The 24,257-nt window shown below is 32.7% G+C and overlaps 1 protein-coding gene and 1 long non-coding RNA gene across 2 annotated transcripts in view; one reads left to right on the forward strand and one right to left on the reverse strand.

The window, feature by feature from the left end:
* Positions 1-24,257, forward strand: part of LOC118202951 (nose resistant to fluoxetine protein 6-like) — a 186,466-nt gene that overhangs the window by 160,071 nt on the left and 2,138 nt on the right. Inside the window, exons 9-14 of the mRNA XM_085824132.1 lie at positions 2,933-3,098; positions 3,189-3,268; positions 6,522-6,644; positions 7,827-7,950; positions 10,435-10,624; positions 23,328-23,470. Of these exons, the coding sequence (XP_085680258.1) occupies positions 2,933-3,098; positions 3,189-3,268; positions 6,522-6,644; positions 7,827-7,950; positions 10,435-10,624; positions 23,328-23,470 (826 nt within the window). The remainder of the gene's footprint in view (positions 1-2,932; positions 3,099-3,188; positions 3,269-6,521; positions 6,645-7,826; positions 7,951-10,434; positions 10,625-23,327; positions 23,471-24,257) is intronic.
* Positions 1-24,257, reverse strand: part of LOC146995490 (uncharacterized) — a 378,021-nt gene that overhangs the window by 85,821 nt on the left and 267,943 nt on the right. The gene's annotated exons all lie outside the window — the stretch shown is intronic.

Genomic DNA, 24,257 nt, shown 5'->3' on the forward strand with positions numbered 1-24,257 from the left:
TCTAAACATTAATTAATGAAAACTTTTTTATCCACATTATAAAATTGTACTCTGTACCCTATATGTATTCTAATATATATATTCTAATATATATATTCTATATGTATTCTAATATATATATTCTATATATATTCTCTAATATATTCTAGAAATGTACTCTAGAGTTTTTATGAATACAAATAACGGAAGGAGCTTAAAAGGCCAGCAAACAATTGTTTCCCTGTGAAATAAAAATTTTCTGAAATTGGGAGCAATATAATGTCTATGATAAGGTTCCTAAATTAGGAAAAAATAAAGAAATATATTATTGAATTTATCTATTTATTATCATTTTATTTGTACTGTAATTATTTTTTTCTTTTTTAGAAGTAAATAACGTAATCTAGATACCTTGTGTCATACGTTAAATTATAAAACCATATTTTTATAGTTCTTAATAATATATTTGAATTACTGCCTTTTGGGAGTCCAAATTTATTCTCTGAATATTAGATGTTAAAAATAACAAGTCCAAATCCTTAACATCAAGATTTAATGTAGTTTTTTAAAGATAATTCTCAGGGTACAAACGTGACATTTTTATTACTTTTCAGATGCAAATTTATTTCAAATAATTATGCTTTTAAAAATAAAAATCTTCATAACAAATATATTGCCTAAAAATCCTTTTTTATTTGCTATGTATAATTCTGACGTTCAAATATCGTGGTTTGAGCTCGTAATCATTTCATGACTAAAACATATTACATTAGCTTAGCTTCAGTTTTTCAATTTTTGCCTTAATGTTTAAATCTTTGAAGCTAACTACGTGAGATTGCACTATATTATTCTAACTGAAGAATATATCTTAACTATTGTTTCAGTCATAAGGTAGATGTTCAAAATCCAAAGAGGGCCCACCAGCGGCCGAGCGGTAAAATCGCTGAACACTGGTAGTTCGGTCCGAGGTTCGAATCCCGCGAACGGGCTGGCTGCATGGGTGTTTTCGTGGTTTTCCCCATGTGTAACGTGTATACGAGTCAGTTTCCCTTAGAAAGTCCTCCACGAAAGGCATCCCTCCTCTTAGGCAGATAGCCCTAGTGTGCTTTGCCATAATTAAATACACCACCACACACACCACCACCACCAAAATCCAAAGATTCTTGTTCCTGAGAAAACTACTAAATCTCCCTTTCGCATACCTGAGGTTTTCAAACGGTGTTTAATTAAACGATCTCTGAGTGCTATAAATAACATTAACTTCTTCGTATTTGTAGTTTCATAACTTCATATTTATTAGTTTTATTATTTATGACCATCCAAAGGATCTAATATTTTCTCCTCTTAACTGGAGGTTTTAGGTGTCCGTGACTACAGTAAGCAAACTATATAAAATCAATCTTCTCTGAAACGACTTACTTAGGATTTTACATAAATTTAGCCTTTAATGGAGATTATGACCTTAGACAGAATTTTTATGAATATATCTATCTGTTTCTGTTCTTCGAAATACCAGTCACTTTAAGGGTTAGTAATCTTAGAGAGGTGGTCCCTAAGAGAGGTTTTACTGCATTAGAAATGTGAAGATATTAAGCGTTTTGGTTAATTTACAGTCATCATTGTCAAGTTTTATAAAACTCCAAAGACATTACTCAATAAAAATATTTCATGTTAATCAAACTAATTATTTATTTATCGCTAATTACCAAATTCTTCTCTTTTTATATTATCAAAAGTGCAAAAAATGGTAACACTTAAATTAAATCGGCGAATCTGTTAATAAAAAGTTTGATTTCTTTCTTCTGAGATTTCAAGCTCTCATTACTGCTAAAATTTTCTAGATGTGAAAAAGCATTTACAACACTCAGGTCAAATTGAATCAGAAGGAGGATGAGTTGAAAAGTTAAATGAAGTTACGGTCGTTAACTTAAATTACAGAGAATTTATAATACTAGCTTCAATTTTTTTTATTTTTAGCGTTATATTATTTTTACCTTTTTTATTTGTATTCTGATTTAAATGCTATTTAGATTATTTTCAAAAGTTTATGTATTATAAGCAGAATAGTATTTCTATCATTTCAGGAATTTCAGAGATAATTTTTCCAAATCTGATGAAATTTTGTGACACGTATTGCAAACATAAAAATATATCAGCAAATATTATATAACAAATCACCATATTAGCAAATTTAAGATATGTTCTTCCATATTTTAATATATATAATAATTTTAAGTAACTTTAATTTAGTTTTCATCAGAGTGTATTCCAATGCACTAAAAATAATCTTATTTAAAGATCAGATAAGAAGTTCTAAACTTAGATTAACCGCTAGATATGCAACAGTTTTGGAATAAGGAAAATAGTGACTTTTATAATTTAAATAAAATTGCTTTCTCTTGTCTGACAGAACTCATAAAAAGGCTCGATATGAATAACCATTTTCCTAATTTTAAAGTCATATTACTTAATGAAGAATATCTATGTATGCGATAAAAAATATAACTCGCTTAAACAGAAATCTTAAACTTCGTTTTAATGTTAGTATAAATCTTTGTTCTTGTAAATTTCACAAAATTGTTAATGTAACTACAAGAGTAAGAGCTTTCATGATGAAATGCTTAAAAAAATACGATCCCAAATATAAATGATTGATAATCATCCAATGTGACCAGTCAAAATACAAATTAAATTATAAGCGCATAATTTTGTCCGTTGATGAGCACAATTAAATACTTTTTAATAATATGCATCTGTGAATCATAACTAAATACATATTAATATGCATCAGTGAAGCAAAGACTGTCTTACGTGCCATGTCTGAATGTCTTGTAGTAAAATCCGTTAGATGTTATAGACGAAAGATGTGTTTTTGTACACTACTGTGATATCTATTTAAAAGCCCTTACAAAAAATCATATTTTATATCCAGAATAAAATATATTTCTTCCAGGATGTCCTTGTTCCAACTTCTTTCAATAGCTTTGTTTCTGTTATTACCGCTAATCGGATATGGGCCATTCTGGGACGATTTTGTAGGGCCTTATCTGAAAAACTGTCGCGAGAGATGGTGGACGAATTTATTTTATATCCAGAACTACTGGGCTTCCGAAGATGCAGTAAGTTTTTATCAATCAACAAGTTAAATATGCTTTAAAATATTATCTCCGTTATTTATACAATCGATGAATTTATTTCTTAAAATTTAGTGTCTGTACCATACCTGGCTTATGGCAGCAATCATGCAGCTGTATGTAGTCTCTGCACTAGTCATCTGGTTACTCATAAAGTAAGTCAGGATTTTATGTATTATATTCTTTCTTAATAGCGCATTAAGCCATATTCTGTTTGATGTTTAGAAATCTTGGTTAGCTTGATATATCTCAAAATTTTCTTGCTTATTGTCTTAAATTTATTAGCCCAAAGGGGCAGTAGCCCAGAAGGGCCATTAGTCTCAAAACGGCATTTTGTAGCATTTCCCTATAAAAAGCGAATCACTTTTAAATTGTTGCTACCAAATATTATCGCCCTGTATTATATCTTAAAAAAATTAAATACTGAAGAATCTGTATGAATGTATGTAAATTTCTCGCATTTTATAAAAAACGACAATACCTAGAGCCAATAAATTTTGAATAATGTAATCCTCCACCGGAACATGGACATCTGGATGCTTGATATTCGAAATTTGAATTTGTTTAATTATCTATTTCAGACTTTGTAAAACTTTAAAGATTTTTTGATTAACAAACTCAACGATTTCAAAGCGAGCAATGCCAACATTGTACTCAAAAAGATTTTTATTTCAAGCCGCGAGACTGTGTTCAGAAATTCTAAAAATATGCCGTTTTTACATATTTTACTGTGGATTTCAAATTTTGTAAAACTTGAATGAATTTTTGATTAACAAACTCAACGATTTCAAAGTGAACAATAGCAACATTGTACGGGAAAAAAACACTTTTATGTCAAGCGTAAGACACTGTCTATCGGGAATTTTAAAGATAAGCTGTTTTTAAATTTTTTTGTTCGAATGAACATTAGCCCAAATGCTCTCGGGACGTGTACGTGTATGTAAATGAAGCAAATGTCCCATTGGACGTTATACTAAATCTGAAAGATTTCAGATCTTTTTTATATTTAATATAATAATTTTTATATTTAGATTTGTTTAGATGTCAAATTGCTATTTGTCGCTGATGCTAGAATTTTGAGAGAAGTGAACACATTCCGCAGCTTGAAATTCTTGCATAACTTTTGACTCGTGTATCCAGCTTGGCCAAGAATGTAAACTAAATAGGGGTAAATGTAATCCCATCAAAAAATCGATATCATAAATTCCGATGAGCTGCCACAAACTCCGTGCAGCTTAATAATTTTAGATTCGGAAGCCTTCCCGTCGGCGAAATGAAATCCTAATAGCCTGGTGAAATAGCAGAAGAATTGTTGATAACATAAATACTGCATTACATGGTATATTTATTCCATGCGATTCTAGCTAGAAAACATATTCAAGTCAGAAAACCATTAAGAAGAAAAAACATATTTAGATTACTGTTCACGCACGTCTAACTTTAGATCACATATTTAACAACATGAATGGTCCCTTTGTCGATGACTACATTAGCATTTTCTACAATGCTCTTAATTTGCTCAATTTACAGGACTAGTATGTTATTCCCTGGAAAAGAATCAACGCTATACTGCGTTTCAAGAATTACTTGCAATTAACTTCGCAGCATTACTAGCAAAAGGAGGCAACGTATTGCAATTCCATTTTATGTAGCATCGACTGCGAAATTCAGATTTCTTCGTTTCTCTTTTTGTCTGAGTAAAGTGCTATAAGTCACGTAATTTTGACAAACGTTTTTCAGGGCCAAATTTTTATGCAGTAAAGCTTTTGTTTTGTTAATCGATCTGTAATAGGTAAGTATAAACTTAATTTTCAACTTTAATTTACAACTTTTTTTCATTTTTAATCTTAAATTTTCAACTAGGGTTTTCAAAAATTTATATTTTGTATATAGTTTTTAAAAGGCTTTAGAAACCATAAGCAAGGTGAAAATCTACTTTACCGGATGCATTTCTCAATCCAGAATCATTTATCTGCTTCAATCACTCGGCAAATAATGAAAAGTGAAATGAAACATGTTTTTAGAACGTTATTCGATTTAACCATCGCGCTGAAATTTTAATCATGTTTTTCAATGATACTAGCAACTAAATAGGAATAAATTCGGAATTTGGAATAGAAATGAATTTGTAATAGAAATACAAAACATATATTAAAATTGAAAAATTTTATATATAAAATACCTAAGGTCAATTTACATTAGCACAGAATTTTTATGATTAATTAAATGTAAAAACAATAGTCGCAATTTAAAGAAAAGTCACATTTTCGCAGAGTTTATCGGATTGCAGAGTAAAAGATGAGAAGCTGTAGGACAATACATGTTAATGCTTTTTAAAAAAGTCTTCTTTAACTGCTTGCAAACCTGAGGTAATGCTCCTCTGAATACCTATAAAAGTTTTAGATTCCATACTACTACAATGCACTGCAGTTGTTTCGTGAGCTAAAATTGGAGGAACAGTATTAAAGGATCATGTTTGGGATCGGTGTATGTTTAGTACATATATGTGCGTAAGTCAGATGTGACTGCAATGGTATATATTCTCTTAAACTAATTTATACACTTATGTTTCTTAAATCAGTATATCTTGGATATATTATCAGTATATCTTGGATATATTATTGGATAATGCAGTGATGTTCTCGGATGTCAATAAATTGGATCCAGAATGCTGGAAGTTGTTTCACAAGTCCAACATTATCAAATTACCCTACTTCCCTATTATAGTGGCCATTAAGATTGAAAGCTATTTTATTGGTAACTTGCCTTATTAAGTTCAAAGACAATAGAATAAGTTACATACAAGTTATGTTTATCAAAAGGTCAAAATATTAATACAATTAAAAGAATATGCAACTGGTGTCAGAAAATTCACCTTCTAGATTAAAATGGTAAAAGAACAGGTCTCAGTATTATTTAATTGTACTTAGACGCAGAAACAGATTTACAGAATCGTATACGTTAGCCAACCTGCATTTAAGTTTATTTTAATTATTTTAACAGCTTGAAATATTTCATGAATAAAACTATTTAAAAAAATTCTGAAAACAGTAATATCGCGATGTTTCTATAAGAACAATTTACACACTAAAAAGTGCAACATATTATACAAGAATATAACTACGCAAGAAAAAATGCAATAAAAATTCACTTGCAGAGGGAAATAAAATGGCAACTTTTGTTTGAAAGATATCTGATTTATGAATATTCCAAAAATAGTTGTCTAACTAAAATGTACTCAGTGTTAAAGCTTAAAGTTAATACTTTTATTACTTCATCAGTTTGAGAATTATCATTGAGTTCGCATTATCAAGGGTAAAAAAAATTGAAAACACTGTTCAGCTAAAATAAAATGTTATCTTTGTACTAGTCACGTGAAAATGCTAATGCTACCTATTTTTTAAACAGGAGGCCGAATTTAGGAATGGCGATGATTATTATGATGGTCGTTTGCGGAATGGCTATTGTAGGTTCTACAGTTTTCGTGAAGAAATTGCCAGGAGCTTTATCATTGTACCTTTTAGATGCAATGTGAGTAATTAATTGATTGTTTTATAAATTAACCATACAAGAGCTGAGACGGAATAAAATTTGCATTTATAACTATATCCATGCTTATTTAATTTAATAAATATATTTAAAAATTAACGAAAGAGTACTGGTATCTTTAATATATTCAACAATGCTATTTTTCTAATGAATAAGATGGCGAACATATGCTTCTTAATCTTCAGAGGTTAAATTGCCTTTATTGCCTTTATTATTATGTACATAAACAAAACAAAACTTTTACAGAAGAAAACTACTGAATGAATTCTGTGTTTTATTTCATAAAACAAGATTAAAAATAATTTGTCACAAGAACAAAAAACGGAAAATTTTGAGTACTTTAGCAATGTAAATTACTGAACATTTTTCATTTTTGTTGTCCAAATTGGTACGGCGAAGAATGCCACTTTCCTTAGGGTAATTCCAATTGCATTTGTTTTTAAATATTTTCGGTATTAAATATTTGAAGCAGTTATGCCCTACATACCTAACTTCTCTAATTTCCTCTTTGTCAATAATATAATACTTTAGCTTTCCATTTCAGATCTCCAATAAATACCTCTGAGTGTTATTTGGTATGCATGACATTTATATTACGTTCTTTATTACCCTATATTATAAGAATTTTATTCTAAAATTATTAGTACATGATAAATATAAACTGCCCATTTATATGTCTATAGGAGTTTATATGTCTTCTTCTTTTACCTCTGAAGATTCGGCAATTAAATGCATTTTGCTTTTTGCCAGTAAACGACGGAAATTTAAGAATATTGACCATATTGAAAATAATCTTTCAAATTCGTCAGAGGCTGAAATAAATAAAACTTAAAAAAGTAATTATAAAAGCTTATCTCTCAGAGTGAAGTTTTATAGATTTTCCTCTACAATTTTTCGTCTGAATCATCAAATGATGATTTTTTATAAGAAATTGTTAATATTTTTTAATTATTTAAAGTGAATTTGAGAACGCCAAAATTTACATAATGAGAAATGGATACTTCGTTTCAAAACATTTCATTTTCAATGCATGTGAAAGTTACATATAGGTCATGTAGTACAGACAAAGAAATATAAATATCATACCTATGTTTTGTGTAAAATTAATGTAGTTCACATACTTATTTCAAATACTTTAAGGATATTTTTGTATTTTAATTTTAGATCTGGACCAAAAATGTGGAATTCTCTCTTCATACAAACATTTGATCACGTAGGGCCTTTCTGCATTGGACTAGTAACAGGTTATGTAGTCGCTAAATATAAAGAATCTCTTAAATTTAGAGGGGTAAGTATATAATATAAAGTACAGTGAGTATTTTGTTTTTAAGGTATCACAATTTTGTGTTAAAATAGTCCATTATTTTCTACACTTAGCTAATTAATTTAGCCTTAACATATTGCCGGAAACAACCACTGACTTTAACCCTCGGCCAATTTCAAGGTGTTTAAGTACAATTTTGGCAGAAGCCACCTGCTATCTGCGAACCTCAATTGAAATTTTGAGAGCTAGTTTTTTAAAAACTACTACACAAAACTGTCACTTTGGCATAATTTGAATCATAGAATCAAAATATGGGAAAAAAACCGGTATGTTATTTTAAAAAAATTTCAATTTATCCCACTTATATAAATTTATACCACTTATATAAGGGTTATACCACTTATATAAATCCAGTCTCCGTACAAAGTAGGCGAGACGGTTAAGAATGTATTTTTTTTCCAATGACGGGTCCTCAGCCGACTTCCGCTTGGCAACTACTAAGGCCAGAAGTGGTGGTCACTTTATTATGGAGACACTTAATAGGTGAGCCACCTTTGCCTCGGGCATTTTGGTATCGCAGTCGGCTTGACTAACCACTATACCATTTAACCTAAAAATACAAATTAAAATACTAAAATAGAGGTGAGAGTCACATACGAAGCTGTCTCCATTCCAACAATTATGTACAGCACAGTTGTATAGGCTTGTTGCGCAACAAAGTTTGTGCGTCTTACAATGAAACTGGACACTATCCAAAGAGTCTGGCTCTCTATGTTAACCAGATACTTCAGAACCGCCCCGCTGAGGTAATATTCATACTGGCACGGTGTGCCTTTTCTCTCAGAACAATATTTATTTTCCTGCGGCAAATTCTTACTGAGAACGGGTAAATTGTATTTAAAATTATACGATGGAAATATTGTTATCCGCTATGCTTTTCAGAGACTTGATATTAACAAAATACACTCTGCACAGAGGAGATCTATTATGTTTTACAGAAATCCTCTACAGGTAGGTAAATCTGATATGTTTAGTGATGTCTCCGGTGCGGGCTATTACACAACATGACAATGAAATCATTGATGTGTATGGCTCAAACAGAAAGGTCGTGCCCTTTATGAATAATTATACCTATAAATTAAGGAAAGAAAAGTGGGAAATATTGGATAAAAAAAAACTATATGAAACTGGTAGCAATAAAATAAGAACAACGTATAGTGACATAGATTTAAATCAAAATTTAAAGGGGTTATAGCCGTTTTCCTGCGTACTTTAAAAGATTTAATTTGCCAACTCTGACCTCTGCACCAGCTGCAATGAAACTAGAGGTGCCAAACACATCGTGGAGGCCTGCCCACATTTAAAAGATATAGGGAAAGACTTATCATTAAAGCAACTATTAACATGAGACAAATTTTATCTAACTTTGACAAGGCAAGAAGTCGATCAAGAAAGATTCGGACTTAATTGTTGATCAATAATAATCGATCAACTGTGTTTTTCTTTAGTGTCTCTGCTGTATTTGTACTTATAACTGGGACAGCATAGTTAAGCCATTTGACCACTTGTGAGATCCTCCCTACAAATAAACAAACTAATTAAAATACAGATATAAGAACTTTCGCTAGCTATACTTACGCAAAAGTACAGTATGAGATTGGTGCTGTACAAATGGAGATCTCGTTACTGCGGTATAAGATCATAGATTCAATAAATGTCTACAGAAAAGTCACAATAATATTTACTAAATATTAAATTAAAATACTAATAGATATGGTAAATAATAGTATGTACTGACATTAGGTTATTTAAGCAGGAAAGATGAAAAATAAGCAAACCCCCGCCACAACTGGAATCACAGAACTCTCGAATATGCGTCGAGCGTGCTGACCACTGTTCCACGAAAGCCTGTTAAGAAGGCTGGAAAATACCTTATATACCTCCCTTTTAAAGGGCGACTAGGCATTAGGGAACCCAGTTGCCAAATCCTGGGGGTGGAGAATTACCATCCACCACCTTTTTTAGTTCGGGAGTCACTGTAGAGTCATTAAGTTGTTTCGAAGCAGTTCGAAGCATGTTCTTACAAATTTCACAAAATAAGATGCACTAATAATACAATAAGACAATATAGACAATAATAATATATAGCAATCGAATACGACAATATAGACATTAATATAGGCTGTATAAAAGACAGTATAGACAATAATTATAGACGATTTAAGAGAACAATAAACAATAATAATAGAATAAAATAGAAGATAAATATTTATGATAAGAATTTCAGCAATGTGGGTAGAGCGTTTTATAAATATACAAAAATTAATTTTCTAGATGATCGTCATAGGGCAGAATGTTCAGTCAATAACAAAGTTGCGCTTTGCAAAAGGTTTCGCTTCGAATATTCAGTAAAAATCCGACGTTACTTTAAATAACAGAAAAACTTGAGTTATAATAATTGACCATATATTTTTAATGCTTTGTTATGTTTATTTTGTTCCTCTGTAGGTAACAGTGGTTGTGCTGTGGTGCATATCATTAGCATCAGTCCTGGCAGTAATGTGCGGTCTCTATGAGTACCGTTACGGAAACATGAAAATGGACTCTTCTTTATCAATTCTCTATGCTATGCTCAATCGAAATGTGTATGCTATCTTTTTGGCCTGGTTTCTCATTGCTTGTAACACCAATAACGCTGGTAAGGATTTAGTTTTGTAACTTTATAGCAGGTGCACGATTAGCCTATTCTATTTGCAGTCTCGTTATAACTAGTTATATCAAAAGATGCTGCTTTCATTTTTAAGAAAATCGTTTTATGGTTTTCGTAAATGAAATTATTTACCGTATAGTAAAAAAGGAAACAGTTAATCTGTGAATTGTAAAAGTGTTTAATCAAATCTAAAATATACTTTTTTTTATTTATAAATGGATACGTAAAGGAATCTAATTCAGAGAAGGAGAAAACTTAGTAAAAGAGTTGAACTTTCTCTTACATCATAACAGTTTTGTGCAGTTTTGTGGCCTATTTCTGTAGATATCCACCTATTTTTGGTGTAGGTACCATTCAGTTATGTCCTAGACAAAACGCTTCAGTTTTGAGATGAATAAAGCTGGTAGAGGAACGATTATCTCACCACTACTCACCTAAAGAATTGAGATTTATATGAAAATATATCCGTAGAACATGCTATTTGATTAAGTACGTTCCATTGGTATTATTATAACAAGTACGTTCCATTGGTATTATTATAACAAGTACGTTCCATTGGTATTATTATAACAAATTTCAGGAACCTGAGCATCGACATCATCAGGCGGACAGCAAACGCGCTTGCTCAGAAACTTTGCGCAAAAGATAACGATGATGATCCAGGAAATTTACATTAGTTATGCTCACATGGTAGTGCTTGTGAATTTCATGATGGAATGTCATAAGCGGGATGGCAACATATTCTTTATTACTATTCATTTAAAATTTTCGGTATCATGGTGTAAATTTGATGATTCCGGATATTGATTTTGGTTTGATTAGTTAAATAATTACATCAAAATACCACCACCAAAAAAAGAATTCTACAAAAGAAATTAATTTTAGGATATCTATCTGCTGACAGCACGAAATATTACTGTGCTCTCTTCAGACGCGATAGGTTAGTCAATTTATTCTGCTCAAGCAAGTAAAAGCTATCTATAAGCCTTAGAAGAGACGCTTTCGTGGAGAAATTTAAAGAGAAAACTAGTTCATATTCATGCTATACACATAGTAAACCATGAAAAACCCACTTATCCAGCCTTTGTGACGGGATTCGAGTCCTAAGAAAGTATTAGTATTAAGATCAGTGCTACAGGTCACTGGTTAACGTCTTTCAAACATCAAGTTGTAAATGTAGAATGAAATCATATTGAATCGTTTATTATATTTAAACGAGTTGTTACCTAAATTAGAAGATATAGCACTATATTCCAGCACTTCTAAAAATCAATTTATTACACACCATGGTTTTTTTTCCTGTTTACAGTATGCCAAATTCAAATGAGAATTTGGTTCCCTGGAATATTAATTGGTTCACTGTTCACTCACCGAATGATTACCCGGTAGAGTACCATAAGAAAAAAGAAGCATGTCTAACAAATATACTCGTATGTTAAAGAGTCGACTTATCAAAATTAAGTATTAACTTAATTGATAAATAATCTTATCAAAGTTAATATCGACTTATCAAAATAAAATTGTTATGAAATACTCATCAAAGTAAGGCATGGAACTCTATGCTTCAAAAGACGGAACCAACTTAGCAGTGCGAGATATCTAAATCAATGGAAAGTCGTACAGTTATTTTTATTTTTTAATTTTTCCAAAGTTTTAAAGTGTAACTTCAGTATTCTTAACAATTTTAACTGTAATGATGCAAAAATAAAGATTAAACGGGTTTCAAACAATTCTCATTCTAGATTCAAATACAAGAGTCCAGAAGGAAAGCAGAATTTTTTATTGTTAACTCATACGTTGCAAAAATTAAATGGGTATAAAAGTAATAGTGCGTCACTGAACTGCGAAACAGCAAACACCTAGATTTATTTTATTTAGTGAATTGAAGACATCCACAGTACTTGTCTGTCCAAAATGGTTTGCTCATAAATCTGATACCAATCAGCAGGAATGCGTTTAAATTGTAAATAAAAATTTAATCGTAATGAAATAGGCTAGTATTATCAGTAAGGGTGTCTCAAATGTTTCTCAAGTGGGACAACTTTTATAAATTAGAATATACTGTGGACAATTTTTAGCAGTATTTTTAAAGGAAAATTATTTAAGTTATTAAATTATTTAAATTTTATATTGGCATTAAGTAGTTTAGTTAATAGAAGAAAATTTTTATTTGTTTTTAATAATTCAAGGTCAATAGACTTTGGATAATCTTTACCACATTAACTAAAATTAAATAAGTTGGTATTCACATTAATGAGATGGATGAGTCTGCCGAATCTTACACAACTATTATATATTTGGATATATGCTGGTAAGATACATCGCAGTCATAGTGCTTTAAATTCCTCTGTTGCTGGTAAAAGCGATGGATGACTGCCATGTGTAATTTCCATAGCTAAGACTTTCAGCTGTAGGTTCGTGTATGTGGTTAATATGAATTTTATTTTTTGTCATTTTTGAAACTCTAAGAGGATTACAAAAGTAGGATTCGAGGACTACTTATAGTTGGCATAAATTAGGAAAAGCTGCTGCAAGATACCAGTTGCTTATACCAGATTGGGGATCTTAACATTTAGGGCAATTATTAAGAATCATTTCGCACTGTGAATTGTAGAATATAAACGGCACTCTGGATTGTGGAAAACTGCGTCAGAGTAAAGTAGACAGTAATTCAGTACAATTAAATTAGTGTTTCTAATAGCTATAATGAATGTGCATTATGTTTATATACAAAGAGTAACTCAGCACAACGCAAGCAATGTTTTCTGAAAGCAGAGATGAATGCATGTTGATAATGCAAATATTAGGTTGTAGAGTCATTGGGATTATCGATGCAGGAGACGTGAAAAATGGGCAATGCTCTCTTCGGGATTCAAACGGATGTCCCGAATACGCGTCGAGTGTACTTCCAGTTACACTATGAATCAAGCAATCAATTCTTCAGCTCAGAAATGACCTTTGGGACGAGAAAATCATGAATTTTAATGAACCAGACAATGCTTTCTGGTCATTTGTCAGAAATCTAAAAGGAAAGGCTGTAGCGACCAAACCACTTCACTTCAATAATTGTGTGGCTCTCACTAATAAAGAAAAAGCAAACGCCTTTGCAGAACATTTTGAAAATCAGTTTAAAACGAACGAGAGTCCTTGTGACATAGACTTTGCTTATGATCTAAGATACTGCATTAATGACTGGTTTACCTCACAGGAGGACTTAGAAGACAATCTGGAACTGACCTCTCCACATAAAATCCAAGAAATCATACGAAAACTAAAACACAGGAAGGCTCCGGGCTATGATGCAATAAGCAACCTAGCGATCAAGAACTTACCGAAAAATTGTATTGCAAGATATGCCAGTATTTTAAATGCTTGCTTAACTATCAGATACTTTCCGCTTGCCTGGAAAAGAGCCAAAATGATTGTCTTACCTAAAGCCGGCAAGGTTACCACTCGCCCAGAGGGATTTAGACCTGTCAGTTTGCTTCCCGTTTTGGGGAAAATTTTTGAACGCATCATTTATCATAGAATCCATCCATACTTAGAGAAACTACCAAAAGAAAAGTTTGGTTTCCGAAAACCGCTTTCCACCACGAAACAATTGGTCAGACTTTCTGAGTTCATCGGCAGTGCATTACATAACAGACAAAATATGGCTTTACTCATGCTAGACGTGGCCAAAGCTTTTGACCGCGTCTGGCACGAGGGTCTAATTTTCAAGCTCCGTTCCCTTGGCTTCACCAAAACTTTAACGTGTCTCATCTACTCATTCCTGAAAGGCAGAAGTTTTCATGTTTCTATTGGAAATGAGATTTCTGAAGTCAACCGAATTCAGGCCGGCGTCACGCAAGGGTCAATTTTAGGTCCGATCTTATATCTTTTCTTTGTGACTGACTTCCCTAAAACAGGCTTTAACTACAATTACTTCATTGGCTGCTATGCAGATGATACGGCGCTTGCTGTAAAATCTATGTGTCCTAATCAAGCTGTCAGGAAACTTCAACAAATCATGCCGCAAATAGAATTTTGGTGTACCAAATGGCGTATTTCAATTAACGCAGATAAATCCAAGCTGCTCATTATCCGAAAGCAGAACTCTGCCACTGAAATCACGGAAAACCTTAAACTATTTAATACAGAAGTTCCTAGAGTACGCAAGGCGAATTACCTTGGCGTTATTATTAATGATAAATTTTCCTGGAAGGATCACCTGACTCATGTCAGGGGAAAAACACTAGGAGTCATTCAGAGTCTCAACCCACTTATTAACGAGCACTCTAAACTGAAAGAAAAGGAACGGCACTAGAAACGGCACTTATACATCTCTGTTATACGGCCAATCTTCACGTATGCTTCCCCTGCGTGGGCATCAGTTAGAGACAGGGACATATCTAATTTACAAATGTAGAATTTGACTTAATTCACAGCATGAGAGCACGAAGTAATATTTAAATGGTTTATTTAATAGAAAGAAATAAAAATAAATAAGAAAAGTAAATAAAGATGAAGTTAACGGTATGCAGGATTAACATAATGATGCACCAACATTTTTTTTACACCTAAAGGCATAACATCAAAAGCTCAATCTAAGTTTATAAACTCTTGAAGACGTGTGAGCCGTCTGCTCACGTCTGCCCTCCACTCTCGACCAGGTCTCAGCGCTGTCTGGGATGATTCTTACTGCGCTGGGTGATGCTATACTGATGACGTCATAACGGGCAATTCTCATTCAGCATTGGACGGTATTATTTCCCACAGCTTCGGCCTGCCTGAAGAGGCATCGTCCTCGATGTCTGTTGAATGGACATCACTATCATGTACCTGCAAAGATAATAAAAGAAAAAAAAAAAAAGAAAGAAACAGAAAGTATCAGGTCCTTAGGTTTTGAGCTGATACAAGCATTAAATCAATTTGACCATGGCTTCATATGGTCAGCCGCAGTAGATGTCAAATTTGGTCCTTCATGGCATCCTACTTTCTCGACTTCATATCTGTCATTTGATCGAACAGCTATGATTTTATACGGTCCATGAAATTTAGGTCGTAGTTTCAAACCAGTCCCATATTGAGTTCTCTGAATGGCTACCAAGTCTCCAATCTTGTATAGTTTCGGTTTCTTACGTTTCTTGTTGAATTGTTTTCGATTCTCTTCTTGTATCTTCAAAATGTTGTTTTTAGCATCTTCTCTCATCTCATCACGTTCTTGCATCAATTGCTTTAAATATTCTTCATTCAATATTTCACTAATTCTCAAATCTTCTTTATTCTTCATTTTCGTGCCTATGAGAAGCTCAAACGGTGAATATTTCGTACTTCTCGTAGTTGTACTGTTGATTATTCTCTGAACATCTGGAACATACTTAAACCATTTCGTTGAATCTTCATGTGACAATTTTGACAAAACAGGAATCAAAATTCTATGAATTCGCTCAATTTGTCCGTTACCTTTTGGAATACCGGTAGTAATTTTGACATGTTCTATACCTTCTTCAGTACAATACGCTGCAAATTCTTTCGATGTAAAGGCACTACCTCGATCTGAAATGATTCTGGCTGGATTTCCAAATACAGTCTGTTGTTGCTTCAATTTTGAAATAACTTCTTGCGTAGTTGGTGATTTCACTGGATAGAACCAAGTAAATTTCGTAAAAGCGTCGACAACAGTTAGAATGTGTTGGTATCTCTTGTTCGTCGATGGAAGAGGTCCAATAAAGTCGATATGATACGTACTCAAGGGAACGTTTTCTTTCGGTACAGGATGAAGAAATCCTTCTGCTTTTCCTTGCTTCTTGTTGTACAGTATACATTCTATACAGTTAGCAATTACTTTTTCAACTTTGCATTTCAGTCTGGGAATATAGAATTCTTGCTCTACAGCATTCACAGTTTTACCTACAGCAAAGTGACCTTTTGTATGTACCTTCTGTATGATTTCATTCTGTAGGGATTCTGGCACTACTAGAAGATCTTTACCATTTTCAAATTTGTACAAAATATCATTTCTCACGAAGAATCCATTTTCTTCTCCTTTCTCAACTAAATTCTTGATTAACTTCACATGTTCGTCTTCATTCTGTTGTTGTACTAACCGAATCTTCTCAGTTACATCGGATGTGTATGATGTTAAAATTAAAGCATTTCTACTTAAAGCATCAGCATGTTTCATTTGGCTTCCTGAACGATGTACAATTTCGTAATCGAATTCTTCAATAAACATTGCCCATCTTGCAATTTTAGGAGTTAAATCTTTCTTATCTAAAGTTTTCTGAAACGCACTACAATCAGTTACAATTTTGAATTTAGTCCCTAACAAATAGTTTCGAAATTTCTTCAGAGCTTCTATTACTGCAAGGGCTTCTAATTCGTAACTACAGAGTTTCTCTTGCTGCAGTGAAGTCTTCTTACTCATATACTGGATTGGGCGATAATTACCATCATCAGACAATTGGAGTAATACCGCACCAAAGCCTTGACTACTAGCATCAGTATGAAGTTCTAATGGATATCCTTGCCTAAATATGCGTAGAACAGGTGCTTGAGAGAGAATTTCTTTCAATCTGCAAAAAGCTTCCTGTTGTTCGGAATCGAACTTAAAACCAATACCTTTTCTAAGTAAGTCACTAAGAGGTTTAGCTATTTTAGCATACTGAGGAATGAATTTACGAAAATATCCCGTTAGTCCTAAAAAGCTTTGTAGTTGTTTACAGTTACGCGGTTGTGGAAAGTTTCGAACAGCAACAGTTTTGGAAGGCGATGGTCGAATAGTTCCGTTTTCAGTTACATGTCCCAAAAATTCAATTTTACGTTTTAAGAATTGGCACTTTTTGAAACTTATTTGTAACCCATACTCCGAAGCAGTTTTGAGTACTCTTTCTAATTTGTCTAAACATTCAACTTCATCATTAGCCGGTATGACTATATCATCCATATAAATAATTAGTACACCTTCATTTAGCAAGTAACGAAATACTGAATAAATATACCTTTGAAAAACATTTGGACTAATACATAAACCAAAAGGAGCTTTAAGAAATTCGTAGATACCATTATGTGTTACAAAAGCGGTATATTTGGTGCAATTTTCGTCTATGTCTACATGGAAAAAGCCATTTTTCAAATCTAGTGTCGTGAAGACTTTTGACTGTTCTAAGCGATCAAGTACTTCCGGAATTAAAGGCAGTGGAAATTTGTCTTTAATAATCTTCTTATTCAATTTCCGATAATCTATACATAAACGTTTCGAATTATTACGCTTGTTACACAAAACAATAGGCGCCGAATAATTAGAATTGCTAGGCTTTATTATTCCCTCTTTCAACCATTCCTTAATTTGATCGTCAACAATTTTTTGTTCCGCGAAAGACATGTAGCTTCTATTTTGACAGACAGGAATATCATCGCATAAATTTATTTGCATCTTGAAGTCAGATTGTCTATTTTTCCGAGGCTGGTACGAATTAATTAAATTACACAGTCTTTCTTTATGTTCTGCATTTGAAATATGCGATAAATCAATCTCGTTGACAGAAATAGCATTCACCAGATGTGAAAGGTAATCCCCTTCCGCTTTCGGGACTTTTGTTTACATTAACAGAGACGCCAGACGATCGCGAAGGATCATAAACATTCTTCAATGAGACAGCAATATTCAAATTTCCCATAACGCAATGAACGTTAGAATTTCGATATGACTCAGCAGTTATCAAGTTTACATTACTTTTATTCCGATGAGAAATTATTTGAAGGCCATTCTCGGTAAAAGAGAAGTTAAACTGATTCAATACATCTAAACCTAATACAATTTGATTACATAATGACTTAACAACATAAATTTTAGTACGCAGTGAAAAACTATCAATTGAAATATCAGAAATGAAAAAGCCAATGGGGTATGTTTGCTTTGATTCAATTCCGTTTAATATGATATCGCTAAAATTTAAATTAGGAGAACCAATCTGCTTTTGTAACTCTACGCTGCATATCGTTACATCTGAACCAGTGTCAACTAAACTATTAACTAAATGATTATTTATTTCTACAGTCTTCATAATTCTATCCTTGTCGGAAATTCGTTGTAATAAAGCTGCTTGTTTCTCGGGGGTCTGATCTGGACAGTCAGTTGAATAATGCCCATACTTTTTACATTTTATACATTTTACACCCTTTGATTTGTTTACACAATGTTTTGAATAATGCCCAAATTCCTGGCAATTAAACATTTGACCTTATTAACGTTAGATTGATTTCGGTTTGATGACGAAAGCTTACTTCTATCTTTAACTTCAGTTTACTTTCGGTTTCGGATTTTTAAACTTATCATTGTCCGATCTCATTCTATCATAAATTTTAAGCCTTTGTTTAAATTCAGATATTGTTTCGCAACCATATAGTATAGTTTTCCTCACTACAGAATGGGGAATACCATCAATAACATATTTAATTAACGAAGCATCTTCAATGTTACCTCGCGAACACATTTCTTTCATTTTCAAAAAATACTCATCTAAGGATTCATTAGGCATTAATTTACGTTTACATAACATTTCATGCAATTCAGCAGAATTAAAAGCTTTACCATATTCAGATTTCAAAAGCTTTTTTAACTTACACCAATCATTAACTTTAGGTTCACTCTGAATAAATAGTTTCGCTTTACCTTTTAATGATCTTTTAGCAAAAACTAATTTATGCAGATCATTTAATTTCAAAGAGTTTATAACGTCTTCAAATTCACCAATCCATTTATCAACATTTTCATATGCATTACCAGAAAAAGGTATAACAATACTTTCAATATCCGAAAAACTAAGATGAGGTTTAAAATGATCTTGAATTGGAAGCTGCATACTGTTATTTACTTCAGACTCAGTAAAACCAGGATTGTCTCTTTGATTATCATCAAGCATTACTTCAGAAATTTTATTAATAGTTTCATCTTCAATATCACTATTCTCTTCATGCAAAATATTTTCAAATAGTACAGATAAATCACATAGTAAAGAGACAATTCGGGTTACGACTTCCGTTTTTGAACCTTCTGAATTTATGCACAACACATTGCAAACTCATTCAAATTTAATTAACTCATTCAAATAATTAATTCATTTAATTAACTCATTCAAAGTAAAACTATTCTGCACTGTATCTATTTTCTTATTAAATTCTTCAGAATCTGGTTTAAATATAAAGCCAGAAAATTCACGTAATCTTTTCCGGTTATTTCGGTCTCCATCAGTATCAAAAATAAGCTTATGCAAACTTTTGATTTCAAAACTTTTACGGTTCTTTAAAGCTGCTTCCAATTCTGGAATTTCTACTAACTTCATATTGGAAAGAAAGTTTTGTACTCACCCGACAGATGATCGTCGTCAATTGGGTAATCCACACGTTATACGAGTAATCCAATAAATCGAATAACTTTCACTCAGTAGTTCAAAGGACAGTTCTACTACTCGAACATTTTGGAATTCGAGGCCGCACGATTGGTCGCCATATTTTTTTGTAGAATTTGACTTAATTCACAGCATGAGAGCACGAATATTTAAATGGTTTATTTAATAGAAAGAAATAAAAGTAAATAAGAAAAGTAAATAAAGATGAAGTTAACGGTATGCAGGATCAACATAATGATGCACCAACAGTTTTTTTACACCTAAAGGCATAACATCAAAAGCTCAATCTAAGTTCACGAACTCTTGAAGACGTGTGAGCCGTCTGCTCACGTCTGCCCTCCACTCTCGACCAGGTCTCAGCGCTGTCTGGGATGATTCTTACTGCGCTGGGTGATGCTATACTGATGACGTCATAACGGGCAATTCTCATTCAGCATTAGACGGTATGATTTCCCACACAAATTACACAAAACAAGTTGCTGCGCACCTTCACGAATGGGCATTATTTTGTATCTAATAGGACTTTACACAAAGATTTGAAAATTGAAACTGTCATAGAGCATCTTCATCGCCTAAACTCCAGCTTTTTCCAGAAAGCAGTTACATGCCCTCACATGACAAAATTACATGTATTTGAGTACATTCCACTACCGGAAGGTAAAGAGTTACGACTGCTGGCAGCCCACCTAGCCAGAGATCTGAACTTTCCTACATAAAGTAGAACATTCCTGTATATAGTTGTACATATTGTATATAGCTTTTATGAATACTTTTCTTATTATTTCATCGAAACTTCTATATGATTTCTGATCTTCCAAACTGCATTTTTGTCACTGTAACTCTATATTTGCAAATGTATGCCTTTGAGAGTTTGTATTATTACAAACTCGTTCTGTCATGTAGTATACTTTCACAGTATCTTATCTTGAAAACTCATTATTGCTTTACCTTGCACAGCTCCGTCTGCGGCGCGTCTTCTTGTCTGGCCTAATTCCTAGACTTGCGGCATCTTGCTTGCCCCCCTTCTGCCTCACCTCATTCTCTTAACTCCTACCACGTCAGACTTCCTACCATCATGTGCCTATTGGCTCTCCTCATGAGCTGGAAACAGCGCGCTTCGCGCGCTACTCCAGCCATACTTGTTCGGATCGGATCGGATTACGGTGTGGGCGTTTCAAAAGATGGCGGAAGATGACGATTGGTTTAGGAACGTGTTGTGGACCGATGAATCTCATTTCACGCTCCGAGGGTCTGTCAACGCCCACAACTGCAGAATTTGGGCTACCGAAAATCCTAGAACTGTGGTGGAAACTCCATTGCACCACGAGAAAGTCACAGTATAGGTTGGATTTACCACATCTACTGTTATCGGGCATTTTTTTCTTCGAGGAAATGCGTGATTCTGGTTTTGTAACTGCTGCCGTGACGGGTGAAAGGTACGCCGATATGTTACAGAATCGCATTGTCTCCAGCCTGGCTGATAAACACCTGCTAGAACGCACGATTTTTATGCAGGATGGCGCTCCATCTCATATTGCTAGACGCGTGAAACATCTCTTGCGCGCGTCGTTTGGTGATGATCGTGTGCTCAGCCGCCACTTTCGTCATACTTGGCCTCCCAGGTCCCCAGACCTCAGTCCGTGCGATTATTGGCTTTGGGGTTACCTGAAGTCGCAAGTGTATCGTGATCGACCGACATCTCTACGGATGATGCAGAAAGACAACATTCGAAGGAAATGCCTCACCATAACTCCGGACATGCTTTACAGTGCTGTTCACAACATTATTCCTCGACTACAGCTATTGTTGAGGAATGATGGTGAACATATTAAGCATTTCCTGTAAAGAACATCACCTTTGCTTTGTCTTAATTTGTTATGCTAATTATTGCTTTTCTGATCACATTATTGCTTTTCTAATTATTGCTTTTCTAATAAAACCCCATGTTATTCTAAGTATGTGTGTCAATTTTTACCTCTCTATCTACATTATTCCGTGATTTATTAAGTTTTCAAATTTATACTGACTTTTTGATCACCCGGTACTTCAGTAAGATAATACAGATTTGGTGTAAATAGTGTATGTGCACCAAAATGCAACATTAATAATGCCAATGCAATGAACTCTAATACCTATTAATTTTAAATACACTTCAAAAGGTGATGGTACAGATGGATCTTCTTAGCCTACAGATTTGAAGGAGAGTTTTTGCACCGTGTGGCAGATCGCATTTTGTATATAATCGGTATTTGGCACTCTGCGCATTTGTGAAACTGATTAGCTGTATCTAACAAATATTAAAAACAAATCTCTTCATTTTGATGTACGAGACACAGATGGCGTTGGCTGTCATTGAAGTAGGAAGAAAAAAAGGGTTTTTCCCCTTTTGGACCTCGTGACGTGAACTGATTTAGTGTAATAACTTTCGGGGCCAGAAAAATTTCCCAACAATTGTTAAAAAAATGTATATATTTTGTAGTATAGAGAGAATATAATTAGATAAATCAACATATTAGAGTTTTTATTACAGATTCAACATCACACTACCCAGGTAAGTGAGCAAGTTTTGTCTTTAGTTTTTCTGGATTGCTCGGTATCTGGGATGAGTGAAGGAAGTATTTTTATTTTAATGATATTTAATGATAAGACTATGTTTTAGTAATAACACTCTGGAATGGTGGCACGTTTAACATCTGCTCTCTAGTTATACATTTCAAGTGTCTCGTATGCTTATTCCCAAACTAACGCATCACATTATGAGACTTTGCTTGGAAATAATCTGTTAAGAATACATTTATATTCAGATCTCAAGATTTTAAAATCCAGAATCTAGATTCTATGGCCATACAATTGCCAAAATTATTATGTATACTGTGTAAGGATATTATGATAATAGAGCTACAAGCGTATGGTGATTAAAAATTATAAAAACATTATATTATTGTCAAAAAAATTTAATTTATATTATTAAATTAAAAATATTATTACATTATGAATTAATTACGTTATTATATAATTGATCAATGAATGAATGCAATCATGTAATTTTCATCATTTCCTTATTTTAAAGTTAGTTTTAAATTAAGTTCGAGTTAACCTTACCATATGTAATCTGTTAAATGGTTATATGCCTATATTTAAAATCAGTTATCTTAGAAACAAATATTTTTAAAACATTAATTTATAAATGATCTGTGGTTTCATATGAAAAAGTTTATTTTTGATTAATGTTTTAAATTAGCATTCATGTCCATCTTTAAAAAAGATACCATTTATATATCCTTTAATATTTTTTGTAGGGTTCTTGCCAGATATTTTATCTTGGAGAGCTTTCATTCCATTTTATAAATTGAGCTTTTTGGCTTATTTACTTCATCTTATTGTCATCTATTATCATATCGGAGTACTTCGTGAAAGAGTGTACTTGAGTCATGAAGAAAATGTAAGTTCATAATTTAGTTGATTTGAAATAGAATAATTTTTTTTTTTTTTTTACTGACAGTATACATTTTCAGCGATTAGATCAAGATTCAGTTTGATCAAAATTTAATTTCAACAATAAGAAGATTAATATCCAATTTGCGAATAATATTTATTACATTTGAGTTTGTATTAAAAAAACTATTTCTTCACTATACACAAACTTGATTATCATAGCTTTTAAATAAATCTGCATATTTTTATTTTAACGCGTTAAGCACCATGTCAATCATCTGATACAAGTTATTATACTTTCCGTTCGACTGCTCCAGTTACCCGTTGCTGTGTTTCAAGGTATTATGAATAAAATTTCATTTTTATTATATGCACATAGCGCGAAATACATATATTTCAACATCACATAATGCATTTAATTCTAGGAAATATGATTTGCTTTTAATTTTTTTTCTCCATTCATATATTTTTGTAGCTATATTTATTAATTTATTAGGAATATTTATAGTTAGTTGAGGGAAAAGGATTTCTTTTTAACAAATTTTAAAACATATAGTGGCTTATTAGATTGCCATTACATGATTTCTTTCTTACTTCAGTTCTATCGGGCATGAAGGATCTATCAATAGAGACTGCGTATTTTTGTAACAAGGAGAAAGACACGAATTAATTGTTTCTAAAAATTTTAACGTTACATTTCAGAAGTAACAAATGACTGTTTTGGCAAAGAAACATATTTCTCTTTATATGGATTTAGCTCATTCAGGCATTAATGCAGATTAAGTTTAAAATTA

This window comes from Stegodyphus dumicola, chromosome 9 (genome assembly GCF_044657685.1).
Source record: "Stegodyphus dumicola isolate Sdum_Otavi_A_Nest chromosome 9, ASM4465768v1".
NCBI classification, from domain to species: Eukaryota; Metazoa; Arthropoda; class Arachnida; order Araneae; family Eresidae; genus Stegodyphus; species Stegodyphus dumicola.